The sequence below is a fragment of the Centroberyx gerrardi genome, chromosome 17 (assembly GCF_048128805.1).
Source record: "Centroberyx gerrardi isolate f3 chromosome 17, fCenGer3.hap1.cur.20231027, whole genome shotgun sequence".
NCBI lineage: Eukaryota > Metazoa > Chordata > Actinopteri > Beryciformes > Berycidae > Centroberyx > Centroberyx gerrardi.
This window is the reverse complement of record NC_136013.1, coordinates 24,479,074-24,493,334: the sequence shown is the minus strand read 5'-3', so window position 1 is coordinate 24,493,334 and position 14,261 is coordinate 24,479,074. Positions and strand designations below refer to the sequence as shown.

At 40.3% G+C, this 14,261-nt stretch overlaps 1 protein-coding gene across 1 annotated transcript in view; it reads right to left on the bottom strand.

The window, feature by feature from the left end:
- Positions 1-9,577, bottom strand: part of daam1a (dishevelled associated activator of morphogenesis 1a) — a 28,934-nt gene extending 19,357 nt beyond the window's left edge. The window contains exons 1-7 of the mRNA XM_071927323.2: positions 9,516-9,577; positions 3,068-3,285; positions 2,086-2,175; positions 1,858-1,929; positions 1,278-1,372; positions 581-800; positions 136-249 (exon numbers count right to left, since the gene is read on the bottom strand). Of these exons, the coding sequence (XP_071783424.1) occupies positions 136-249; positions 581-800; positions 1,278-1,372; positions 1,858-1,929; positions 2,086-2,175; positions 3,068-3,253 (777 nt within the window). The 5' untranslated portion in view covers positions 3,254-3,285; positions 9,516-9,577. The remainder of the gene's footprint in view (positions 1-135; positions 250-580; positions 801-1,277; positions 1,373-1,857; positions 1,930-2,085; positions 2,176-3,067; positions 3,286-9,515) is intronic.
- Positions 9,578-14,261: the final 4,684 nt, after the last annotated feature.

Here is a 14,261-nt window from a genome sequence, read left to right as displayed (position 1 = left end):
TGTTTTTTCCCACATTAGTACCAATTCAATGTCAAGACATCATTGTAACATTTGTCTACTTCATCAACACTTGTATATTCCTTTGCAGACAGTTCTACAAAGTACACACACAAATGAACCCGCACAAAAACACACCTGAAAGCGTGTTCTCTCTGAGGCAAACCTCTGGTAGTGCAGCATGGATTCTAATATTTTCTTATGGCCTCCTGGCACCAAACAGACGGCACCAAGGATCTCCAACACTGCAACCTAGGGATGGAGAGAAGGGTCAACTAAAATCTAGACAGAGAAAGGACTTCTTTATTTCACCTACTGGTATTGTTTTTGTTCATACACAAGGCTGTATGTATATTGTTGTACCCACGAGTCGTTTCACTGAGATGCACTAATACCAATAATGTGCAGTTTACTGACGTGATGTTATGCGTTTTTTGGGAATTTAAGTCCTCAAACTTCAGTCCACCCTCGGTGCCATTTGAGGTTGCCAACATGCAAAGTTGCCTAGTGCAGCTTTAATTATGACTATTTCAAATTATGTTACAAAAAAATCAGTGAACTGGTAAATGTTAGACCAGCGTACCTTGGTTTTTATGTTTTCAGTAGCGAGACTTTGTGCAATAATATTGATGCTTTCGCTGTGTGCCAGGACGTGAGCTCTGCCCTGGGAGTTGTTCATCAGAGCTTTGATGCAGCCGATCAGCGAGGTGTGGATCTGGGATTCGGTCGTCTCGTAGTCCATCGACTTGAGGAAGTTCAGGATGCAAGTCAGGCCGTCCAAGTCAATGAATCGAGTCACAAACCTGGGATGAAATACAGGTTACTTTCCAAATATTTTCAAAACCATATTTGCAAAAACACAAATATAGGATTTGAATGTCTGATCATCATCATTAATATTGAATTTATTCATTTTTATTAAGGCAATTACTCCATGTTAGCGGGATTACTGCATTAACAGAAGTCCTTCCTAAGGACTTTCCTAATTAATTTCTAATGTTTGCTCTCATTTGCTTCTGGCAGACCCTTTTAACACCAAGTGTATCTTTTTTTGGGAAGACTTGTTTTACATCCTGATAGAATATGTCTAAGCTTAGACATTGTCATGCAAGAATAATCTTTTTGAGTTATGGAACAAAATGTTGTAAAACAATGATAAAAATAGTAATAATGTATTACAGCAGTTGCAATAGACTGCTGAGGCTTTGTTTGCACCTGTACTTAGGAGACTGAAATAACAGCCTGAGAATCAGTAGAGCAAAATTGTGTGTGACTTCTACCTCATGGGCTGTGTCCTTAATGCTGTCTTCAGGCTCTCTATGACTTTATTTCTTCCCTCCTCTCCCTCCTCCTCCAGTGCCAACAGAGTCTTCCTCTGAGAAGAGAGGGGTTGAAAACAGAAATGGCTCACAACAATTGAAAATTCAAAATAGGCTGCAAAACTGAACCACAGCAAAAGATAGAGAGGGGTTGGCCAGATTGTCCAATATGTTGTTAGATATGTAAATATATCAGTGCCTTTAGTGATATCAGCTGGTATAATATTACCAAATACTTAGTTATAGCCATGGAACAGGAATGTGGAGCTAACATGTCTGCCACAAAAAATTGTAATGCACTTTTACCACATGTAAAATCAGAAACTATGGAGGGAATGCCAGAAAGCACTACATTGAGTCCCATGTAATATCTGTTGAGAGTTTCACTCAAAAGCATTACTATCAAATATAAAACATCAAAAAATCGCAGGTAATTTTAATGAAGCAAAGCAGGTAATAAAGCAAAAACTGTCCATCCATGTCTGAATTAAAATGAAACCAACAAAGCAGGATGGTAACTTGGACTTTAGAGGTTACTCACAGTAGCCATGGACTTGAGCTGGTCAATATAAAACTCCGGCCAGCTAGTTGCTCCTTTAATTTCCTCTGCCTCCTGAAATGCACATACAGACATGCACAGATCAAGGTTATGGATACACTTACATATACTAGGCATCAAATTACAAATGCATGTGTCCCAGGTAGATCACTGGCTTAAGCTCCATGCTAACACATTAGCATACACTATGTTGAGGGATAGTATTCTTACCTTTTTCTTACTACAGTAGATCTGCCATTTTTTCTCTGCCGGCAAAGCAAACATGGCAGTCCTATGTTCCTCTGTAAGGTCCAATTCATCCTGGGAAGGAGGGAAAGGAGAAGAGGAAAAGAAGAAAGAAGAGGGGAAGAGATGACAGGAGAGTAGAAGAGGAGATAGGAGAGAGAAGAAGGAAGTGAGTTAAGAAGAGAGGGTGACCATAAGACAATACATGGTCACACTATTACGGCTCACTCTTATACCTCTGACCCACTCTCTTGTGTGGGTCAGAGGTATAACAAGAGAGGAGATGACGTGTGAAAAAAGTACATGTGTAAAAGCGCATTCCAACCATGCAAGCAGTGTATGATTAGATTATTACCTTCTGAGTATGAGGCTATACCTTGAACCAACAATGCAGGGTATATAAATGAATTCCCATATCCATGACCAGTCTTACAAGCTTTTTATGTTGTTTGTCTTTATTGAATTTTTAAAAAATTAATTGCAACTCTAATAATGCCATATTCAAATCGATTACTTGACTATGGATACTTCTACTTATTTTGACTAGTCCCACGTCCAACAAATAAACTCTGCTACCTGTCCCATGTTGTATAATGTGGACCAAATAAAGAGCACAAAAAGTCAACAAGGAACAACATCCATTGCTTCTGATTGGGCATGCTGATATGTCATTTGTGCGGGACTCGTACTTTTTAGTGGCCGCATTGCATTCTGGTCTACTGAAGCTACTGTTGGTGGAGAAATTGGTCTCTCTCCTACTCTACAATGGATTTCTCCCTGTATGATTGTTGAACATCTCTTGGTGCAAAATGGCGGCTCTAGAAGCCCTCGCTCTTTGATTCTGAGGGACTGACACCAAAACCTGACATTTACCGCTGATGTTACCACTGAAATAGTGCAATAGCCAAATTGCCTGTCTACAAAGACAGTTTCAGCTTGTGTCAGTACACAACACACTTGTACTCACCACTAGCTCAGTAAACATAGCATCCAGCTCTTCAAGGGGGGGCATGGGCGGGGTGGGTTCTAGTGTAGCCATGGTAGTCATGTTATCATGGAGGTAGGTGATCTCTGGCTGGTCACTTCCCTTGAAACAGCAGGAGAGTAGAGACGATAGGCCACGACCATTCCGTTGCTTATCTCGGGGAGCCATGGTTACAGCAAGGGTCTGACCAGCGTTATCGACTAGAGAGAAAGAAGAAAAGTAGCAATGAATTGATTTTTTTGTTTGAAAATGTCTACATTGTACAAACTATCCTGTATCTGAGACTTTGCACTTCACTCATGAAATTGAAACACCACAATCAAGGCCTTGTATTGTCTTCCAGCCTCAGAGGGATTTCCCAAATCCTACTATGTTGTCATGTCACTGCAATCTGTTGAATCTTGTAAAAATGAGTGAATGAATAAGAATTCCAATGGACTATTTGTCTTTTTACAAATGAAAGAATGAGAGGAAAAGAGAGAAGAGGCAGAACGTTTGTTTAATGTCAGCTAGATTCATTACCATGATGGCATCATGCGTGTGCATGCCCCCCCCCCCCACACACACACACACACACACAGCCTTCTAAACACAGCTTTTAAATACATTCTACCTTTTAAACATGCATACATACATGCAAATATGTCTCTGACGTTGTGCATGCACACACACACAATGCTATTTAGCATGCTCCAACATGGATACAAACACACACACACATACACATTCAGTTGGGCGTGAGTGAAAAGCCACACCTGAAATTGCTGTTTTTCACACAGGTGAGTCATGAGGTGTGGCATAAGCACACAAGTGTACCTCCATAACAGAAGTCCTATTGAAGCCAGTGTTATTATTTCATCAAAAATCAGATTTATGATCACAACCACAGCCTGGTTTGTATATGCTGTTGCAGTACACAAATCTGTTACAGTGTAACCCTGAATAACAGCTGAAGTCCCTGTGTAAAGCATTGTAGTCTCAAGCAAGTTGCGTTTTTCTATACAGCATCATTTTTCCAGTAAAAGTCTGGTATTCTTTGTGGTTCTTGATAGTACTTGAGGGTATATATTTGCAAATGCAAATATGCATTATAAGTCATTGAATGGATGTTGAAATCAATCCAGAAATTGTAGCTGTTAACTGCATTTTTGGTCACACAAGGAATTCCATTCTGTGGCCACAATGAGTTGGACACAAGCCATAATCAGGGCAGGAGGTGACAGCAGGTGTACAATTATTGGCATCCTCGATTAAGATGGTTACTATTAAACTTGGCATGGATTTGAACATTTATAGGGATGTGAGTGCCATTTTACACAAGTCCACCACACGCTACAGTTTTAGTTGGTGTCTCTACAATATTGTGACCCATCTAATAATAATAATAATAATAACTTATATTTATATAGCGCCTTTCAAGAGACCCAAGGACGCTTTACACAGTGAGGCAGACAAAACAAATAAAACAAGAACAGAAAATAATAATAGCAATAATTGCCGGGGATGAGAGAGTTAACTAGAGGCCATAGGCCTTGGTTAACAGGTGGATTTTCAGGATTTTTTTAAAAGATGGGGCGTTGCGGATCTCTGCCGGGAGAGAGTTCCAGAGGGTGGGGGCTGCCACGCTGAAAGCTCTGTCCCCAAAAGATCGCAGGCTGGTGTGGGGGGTGGAGAGCAGACCCATGTCTGAGGACCGCAGAAGATCTCCAACCTTCCGGAGCAGCGCCTTGGAAGCCACAACCATGAGCTCAGTTTTGTTGTTGTTAAGCTTGAGTAGGTTAGATGACATCCATATTTTTATTTCATGCAGGCAGTTGACAAGAGATTATGGGGGGAGCTGAGTGGATGGTTTAGTGCTGAGATACATCTGTGTGTCATCTGGAGCAGGCTACTCCCACTCTAAAACCTACAGTCACAGTTTCTGCTGGTATTGCCATAGGTCACCAAGAGACAAATTCAGCTTAGTCAGTCAGAATGAGACACTTCACTCCTCTATACCTGTACACTATAAAATTGATCACATGGTAAAATAATTTTCTACAAATAAAGATTAATCTGCAATTCATAAAAGGAAGTAAAAGTTTTATTATTGTGAAAATTTAACTATAAATCTTCACGTTTTAGCTGCAAATTTTCAAACAACCATAATGACTCTCATTCACAAGATGGGAGAGCATTCTGGGTTCTTCACTGATTAGTTTGTATGGACTGCTGCACCAACATGATGTATGTGTATATTATATAGCTAAATGTTTTAATGATTGTAAGAAATCACAGACTGGTATTTTATAATAACCTCAGGGCCAGGCACTGTTTTGTTATGGAATTGCACAGGCTAGCATGTTAGCCAGTTAGCTAGTGAACACTGCTTATTTCCAAAACCTGAGGTAACTACAGCTCTCTGATTGCAGAGAGGAACGCCACTGTCTAAAATGTAACGGACAACAACATTTTCAACCTAATTTTATCTGCGTCCACACTTCAGCCATTCAAACCACTTTGTATGAACCACAAATAGACCAAGAACAAGTTGCCGCCTCGAGTCAAGCAGCTTCCTTGGGAAAGAGTGCCACCAAATTTTCTGCTAGTGCCGCTAACTAAAAAAAACTTAGCGGCACCAATGCCACCAGTGAAAAAAGTTGCGGTGAATCCCTGACAAGTAGTGCAGGAGAGGCAGGAGAGGTATGTGAAGCATGCTAACTCGACAGACAGGCTGAGACACACCCACAGCAGGAAGACTAATTGACCTTAACAGAGCAGTACTGTGAATCAAGTTGTACTGAACAAAGATGGAGAGCCTCAGCAAGAAGTGACTCTTTACATGGTTCATCTCTTGTGTTTTAAATGCTTTAAAATGAAGCAGGTCTTAGGGGCTAGACTGATAGTGAAGGGTCTTGGACACTGTTTCCCATGTGGTGTAGCTAGGGTTGGGCCATATGGCCAAAATGTTATCACAATAAAGATTTTCAGTCAAACAACAATTATGAAGATACTTCTTGCCTGGCTACTTGTTACTCATAAGTGGAAGCTGAATAAACCAGAGTTAACTGCAGTTTATGTATTCTTTGTTGTCAAAACATGACAAAACCACCTTTGCAGTACATTAGCTTATGGCATCTGTGATGTCTGCGGCTGTTCGTTTTGTTTGGTGTCATAAGGCATAATGCTTGAAAATGCTACTGCTATGATTTGCTGCTGAGAAGTAATGTCAGTTGCACAGTGTAGTTCACTGGTTCTTGAGGGTCGACTACCAGAAGCTCTAAAGGGAGTAGTGCTTCAGTTCATTTGCATTTACTTGCAACTTGAGTCCGAAACTGACCCACGCAAAAACCTTGAGGAAATCTTGACCACATACTGTGCGGCAAGAAGCAACTGTTCGAGAACAATGTGATGCCTTCCTCCTAAAGTATGTCCAAAAACAGACACTCAAGGTTTGATTGCGTTATTAATATTCCCCTTTAAAATTTTGGGGCAGTTCTGCTTTTATTTCATAGTTAAAGCTGCACTAAACTGCAAAACAGGTGACTATTTGAACTTCAGTACCAAGAGATCATGTAAGGTGACAATCAGTAAATTTCACACAACATGCTCCTTTTTTACCAAAAAGCTGGTCTGTGATTGGTTCATACCAAAGGATGCCAAAGGGACAAGTCAAGAAAAAGACCTACTGTCGGTGAGTCCAGATTTCTCTGGGATGTTTAAGAGACACGTTTGGATTTTGCTCTTAAATTTCAATTCGTCACTTTCTGTGGGTGGAGAAGTGACCATACCCAACACCAGAATTTCATTTGGACAAACAGGACGAATCTACTATGTCTCAATAGTGGGGATGGGATGCTCTTCTCTGTTGCAGCCCCACTTAGTGATTTAGCCTGATGAGACGGGATTAGTTGAACATTAAAATGTTGCCTAGTGTAGCTTTAACAGAGAGAAAGGGGGGCAGAGTGCTGCGAAGTTCCCAGGCCAGAGTCAAACCCAGGGCATTGTGGGCAGTACGCACTTTAGCGAACGGAGCCTCAAGCACACCCATTAAAACCCACTTTGAACATCTCAGAATTGGATCAATGCATGTTGAAATTAACTGTTTCACCCTACTGGACAAAAGCCGTTCTGCACGACCCTGCGGTGCCTCTAGCACACCAAGACTAAATTTCAAAATAAGAGTGATACACAGACTAAACAAAGCAAACAAACTCATAAAAATCCTATGGTACAGAATTGTGAGCTTGCATTTTAGGATTTGCATCTTTGGCATCAATCTCAGCTACTGTGTAATCCCATGGCCATGGTTACCTTTCATTTACTCTTCAATGCTAATATGAGGCATGTGGTTATGCCAACAATTTTAGTGGGTTTGCCTTCTACTACATATCTGCCAGTTAGCAATTGTATTGCCATCGTAAGACAACACCTACAGTACATAAACATATATATATGGGTTTACATTAAAGGCAGTGTTTCTGGCCTTTCTAAACTTTTGGTGTAATAAGCTATTAAGTAAATTCTTCTTTATTGAACCTGATTCATTTCACAAATGTCCATGTACTTATTGATGTTTCACAATGTATTTTCAATGGCATGGAAACGTTTCTGCACATGTGAGACAATGTCAACTGTCAATGACAATAAAGCAAATGTTGAGGTACAAGGTTTCAGTAATCAGCACCACGTGTGCGTATGTGCATGTGCATGTGTGTATAGATTAATGGGGGTTTATAATCCATCCTGACTGTCAGATGAACAAGTCTAGTCTGAGTTTCCGGGGTTTTAATCAATACTTTATTGATCCCTGTAGGGAAACTGTGTTTGCCCTTAGCCCCTCCCACAGGGAGGTCAGAGGTCAGCTGGTGGGGATTCAGGGTCTCTGTCAATTCTCGATTCTGATTGGCTGAAGGGGTATCTAACAACAAGTTATTAGTTATTAGTTAACAACAAGTAGTAACCCTAACCCTAACCCTATTGAGGGAAGAATGTAATTGAATTCATTACCTGAACATATTACATCCCCTGGACATGAATCAAGCTCTTTCTTTCCACTCATCTTCTGTGAGATGTTGTATGTAGCTGCTCTGTGTAGGCCATGAATGATATTCATATGTATAGATTTAGTCCCTATAAATATGTTTTATGAGGATCTAGTTTTTCTAACAGTTGTACTGGTGTCTCTCTTATAGAATGAGTTGAATGCTGCTGCTGCTGATCTATACACTGAATTTAAGATTGCAGCTTCAAGAATTCTGACTTCTTTTAAACAAATATAGACATAAGACACTTCTTGTGTGTGATGTTAGTGCCCTAATTGATGCCAGTGCACATCAGATGTGTGTGTGTGTGTGTGTGTGTGTGTGTGTGTGTGTGTGTGTGTGTGTATTCTCCCTATATTATCTCTCTATATATTGTGATGGGTTTGTCACTAATATTGTGTCACTGATGAAGATGTAATCGAATCGTTTGACATAAGTTTGTATAGTACTTCTGCATATGCACTTTATAATTATGAGCATTATGCAAATTCTTCAGGACTGACTCAATTCACTTTGTATTTGGAATCAACACACCTGCAGTTCCATATTAGTTATGGACTAAATTTAAAGCGCATCAGCCGTTTCCTACTTTTTGATTATATCCTACTGGGGACACCCATGCTAAAAAAGTTTGCACTCATAGATAAATGCGTCATACAAATGTCATACCGGTAAGTATGTTTTTTGGGTGGGAGGTCCACAGCGACAATCACAAGCCACACATAGCATAATGCTCCAGCTTTTCATCACCATGGTAACAGACAAGTGATGCAGTTTAAATGGGAAAAAGAATTCACATATACACAAAATCTTACGCACATGCTAAAACTGTCACTATAAACACACACTAAATCATACATTAGGTGAAACTACAATTTTCTATGTGGCTTCTCCACTCATCCAATTATTTATTTGTGTTTTCTGTATGTGTAATATGGTTGATAACATGTGACATCCCTATTCAGCTGAAATAAATTTCGTTTAAAAACAGTGTCACTAAAAGTTTAACCTGCCATAGGAAACCTAAGCCTGTGTAAACTTTCTCTGAACTCTGAAATAGTCGCCCCAGATAGATTATCTGTCAGGCTCCAAAGGCAAACAAAACAGTAACATCCAAGGTTGGGCTCAAATCAATTTGGTTTCAATCAATTCAAAACATTAACAGAAAGTCAACTGCAAATGATAGAGCATTCATCTGAAATTATTCTAATTTACATTGGATATAACATCCCTCATATGCAGGGCATTTATCAATTTTCACAGTTTGTTGAAAACTAATTTAGTGAATTGAGTGAACTGAAACAGAATTGAACTCAGGCCTAAAAGTGAGAAAAAACTAATAAGAGAAAATCACTATCCTCTCTCAGGACTGAAAGAAAGTGTGTGGATCATCATGGATTGCTCACCTTTAAGATAAGATATAAGATCCAGTTCTATGTGATGCAGTGAGTTGTCATCTTCAGTCCCGACAGTGTGTGCGGAGCAGCAGTAGCAGAGGTTAGTGTCAGTTCAACTTCTATAGAATTGAAAGACAGAAATCGAGACGTGGAGAGAGGCAAAGACGTACAAAGATGCACAGAAAGAGGGAGAAATGGTCAAAGCCTAATTGAGGTGACGCCAAAATCTTCCAGTTCTTTCAGTCCGTAGAGACAGGTGCTGTAGTAGCTGCAATAGTTTGGCTTCGCCTTTAAAAAAAATCGTTGTTCAGATGAATGGTAAACCAAAAAAGAATCCGCTTTTGGCCATTTCAATCCACAAAGAGAGAGGGAGTCCGCAGTCAGAATCCACAGAAGTTCATTCAATTAAAAACTGGGTAAAAATAGAATCCTCGAATGCCAAGAAAAATAAAAGTTCAGTTGGAGAATAAAACCAACAAAGGAGTTGGATTCAGCTAAAGATCTACCACAAGTTCTCTTTGTCTTATATTTCTGTCCCATTTATTCATGCAACTCCTTCTGTTGTATTTCTGCCTCTGTTTATTTCTCTTTATTTCCTTCTTCTCTTCTCATCTGTTCCTGTAGATTACTCCAAAAAAAAAGATTCAAGTTGCTGTTTCGGTAAGTGACAAGCTTCCTGTCTGTCATGTAGAATCTAAAGTGAGCTGGCGAATCAGCCGCTGTGTGAGTGTGTGCAGTATGTGCAGAGAGATAAAAACACACACTACTGCATTCCTACTGGAGGCAGTCACACCCTTGCTTCTCCCACTGCATTGTGTGTGTGTGAGTGTGTGTGTGTGTGTGTGAGAGAGAGAGAGAGAGAGAGAGAGGGAGAGAATCATTGACATAACACAACTGAGTTTCTGTATGACAATCTATTCCCACAGCTTCTCATCATGTCCGAGTGACAGAAGACAGCAGTAATATATCAGGTATCAGTATTGTATTTGCTGCTCTACAACCCAGACCATGATGCTCTTCTAATCCCAATTCTAATCTTAACCCTAAACCCAAATCCTAAACTAACTTTAACCTTAACCCTAACCTAAACCTAATCCTAATTCTAATCTTAATCCTAAACCCAAATCCTAATCCTAATCTAGCCCTTTGATGAAGTGAAGACTGGTAAAATGTCCTCACTTAGAAAGTCTAAAACTCACAAGGGTACAATAACACACACACACACACACACACATACACACACACAGTTTCGCCTACAGTTTCACATTAGAGCCGTTTGAATATTCACTGGCAGAAGCACACAAAAACACACACCGATAACACACACACACACACACACACACAAACGTGCATATGCACAAACCCAACACACAGCTCTGTATTATGTGGGCAAAGGTTGATGCAGAAAAAGTTGTTGACACACTATGGGCACAAAGCAAATACCCTGAGAGAAAGGAAGATAAACACAGAAAGAGAGGGAAATAAAGAGAGAGGGAGAGAGAATTTTGGAGTCCCCAGCAAAGTGAGGGCTATTTGAAAGGCAGCCTATGTAAGACTTTCACTTTAATCTAGCCTACAATCTTCTCAGTAGGTCAAAAGATATGGTGGAGGGATGAACCTCTAATCTACTCTTTGCCCATTTGGTTTGTTGATGTCTCGTTTTCAGTCAATGTAGTGTTTACGGGCCGTACAGAAGCTCCTCCCCAAAAGCTGGAGCCCCTCACACCACTTACAACCGCCCAGGCTCAAACAACTCCGCTTCCCCCAACAACGAAGGTGTAGTGCAAACAGTGGCTGAAGAGCAGCCAGGCGTAAGACTGTATGTCTCCCAAATTGCCTTTGATAGAGCAAGGTCAAAAACAAGAATAAAGAGGTTTATTGCTGAAAGAAGGAGGACATCATCTGCAAACAGTGAAAATGCCAACCTAATATCACCGAACTGGACTCACACGACATGACTCTTCAAATATTCCTCATTGCTCACAGTGCTACTTTTGGCCAACAGATTGCACAATTGGATAAAATGTTCGAAATTGCTTTGGTTTCACCTTAGACCAGTGATTCTCAACCTTTTTCATATCAAGGACTCCTAATTTAGTCCACATTAGGGCCACGGACCCCCATTTGATGAGATTTTGTCTCGAACCCAAATCTGAGAATATTTTTGTTGTTGGATATGATTTTGTCCAGAATTCTATGACTATCTGTATTGTAGGTAGAGAGATAACAGAGAAACTATGACCAAAATAGTCATTCTTCCACATTTTACACAATTGTGTTAACTTCTTGTAAATGAAATAATGGTGAAGTTTAACAATTCATCAATTTGCCCAGGACCCACTGGAACCCCCTCAAGGACCCCTGGTGGTCCCCAGACCCCACGTTGAGAACCACTGCCTTAGACCACTGGGCCACCAAGATGCCCCATGATGTCCCTTTTTAAGTTGAATTCACATTTCTGGAAATACTGAAATCCCTGTCACCATGTTTTCATCAGTTTTATGTTGGAAGACAATGATTCACACAGTAATCAGAGTGCAGTTACAAATAACTTTGTAGTACAATAAAATGTGTTTCCATTATTTTTTAGGTTGCCTGTAGTTTGTTTTACTTTGGTGATTAAAAAGTGTGGCTATGTTTACGTGCACACAGTAATGGCACTATTGCAAATAGGCAATAATTTGATTAAGCCTTACATGATTGCATGAACTGGCAACTCCCCATAACAATCCTGTTTACATGACTGAAGTATTTATCGTAAAAGTAGGAGTGGTAATAATATAATAATAGTATAATAATATTTTGGGGGGGGGGGGCACTATACAATTTTTCAAAAACAATTACAGCCATGATTCTGCTCTACCATATCATGTAGTTCGCCTTAGGCCTATTTCTAAAAGTTTTGGTTTCTTAAAAATGCCATATTTCAGATTTGTAGGAAACCAGGAGCAACTGCAACTGATGATGACCTGTGGCAACCAGCACCATCTAAATAAATGCTGATCCTGCAGTTTTTAAATGAGGATACGCAGTGAGGATTGGTGGGATTGGGGTTCCTGAGGGAGTACGGTGATGTAGAGTGAAGAGAACTTTAGAACGTCCTGAAGATCTTTCATGGAGTTGTTGTGAACTACTGCATTAAGAAAGAGTGTCCACAGGATGTCACCGTCCGTGCTCCTTCACCCCTGATGACGAGAGTTGTAATTGCACTGTATAAACTTGGAAGTTCTGCTGAATGCATGGGGAGGTATCGACAATGAAAGACAGTTAATGTGACAGACAAGCTTTGTAGTAATGAGTTTATCCTAGCTGACATTACCCATCAGCGCTGTCTTCTACATCAGACATGAAAGAACAACACACTGTCACATCACTGCTGCTTCACTGATGCTTCACTGCTGCGCAACAATACTAGCCAGGTAGCTGTGTGTGTGTGTGTGTGTGTGTGTGTGTGTGTGTGTGTGTGTGTTTGTCTCACATACTCTGGAATGTCACCTGGCTTCTTAACACACAAACAGAGAGAAAGGGACTAAGAGTGAATAATCATCCAGGAGTATTCATGGCATTCTCATGTCATTTCATGATGTGATGGATAAGATAACATCTTACTGTTCGTTTTTGATGCACAGATTAACACTTCAGTGTCTCTCATTTCCTAAACTAGATCCTATTGAAGGTGAACATACAAACTGGTAAATTTAAATGTGGATTGACAGTTGTAATAAACAGCTTTCAAAGTACAACAAACTGGTGGTGCACATTTGTCGTCTACTGTGACCTCAGTTGACTGGCGCTTACTATAGGATTTATCTATGAGGGGGTAGAGAATGTGTTCATGCATGCAATTACCAGCCTCTACTAATGTTAGCTTAATTAGCTAGTATGCAAATCAGATGTGTTTACAAGAAGACAGTGATGGTTAGCTGTCCAGATGGTTAGCAAGCTAACAAGCTGGCGTGATGTAACCACAAATCAGATGTGTCGGTGATGAAATGATTAGTTCCCAGTCAAAAACAGCACACAAATTAACCATGTCTATTCAATTCTGTTGAGACGGACAGGTTGTACATTTAGAAACACAATCAGCTGTTCACAGCCACTGGTGTCATGAGCTGAGGACCTCCAATATGGCTGCCAGAGGGTGTGTAAACATCACCTGAAAATCCTGGCTGGGGCAGGTGTTGCAGAGGGAGACTTACAGAATTATTATTGGGGAGACAATGCCTTATTTTCTAAAAGTATTATTCTAGATTCTATAAGAGGGATACCACAGTGGCCCATAGAGTTGTATTTAACATTTATAGATGTATGCATTAACATGCTTTTTCTACAAGCATGATTTATAGTCAATAGGTTTCATATTGTTACCAATTTGGGAATAAGAAGACTCCAAGACTTCTCAAGGTAACGTACTCATGACATTGCAACACACACTGGAACACACACCCACAAACCCACACATCGCACACTGTAAGGTTTGCTTGGACACATATGCCAACCATCTCAGAAATGTGTGTATGTGTAATCGTGCAAACGTGTGTGTGTACTGTGTGTGAGCACATCTTCAAGGTGCACAGGGTGTGTTCCAGGCAGTATCAAGGGTGTGTGTATGAGGGAGGCTAGGAGAGCTATGTGTGTGTGTGTGTGTGTGTGTGTGTGTGTGTGTGTGTGTGTGTATGTGTATGTGTTCTGTTCATAGTGCATGTATGTATGTGTGGGTTTATGTTTGCAGTGTGTGTGTGTGTGTGTGTGTAT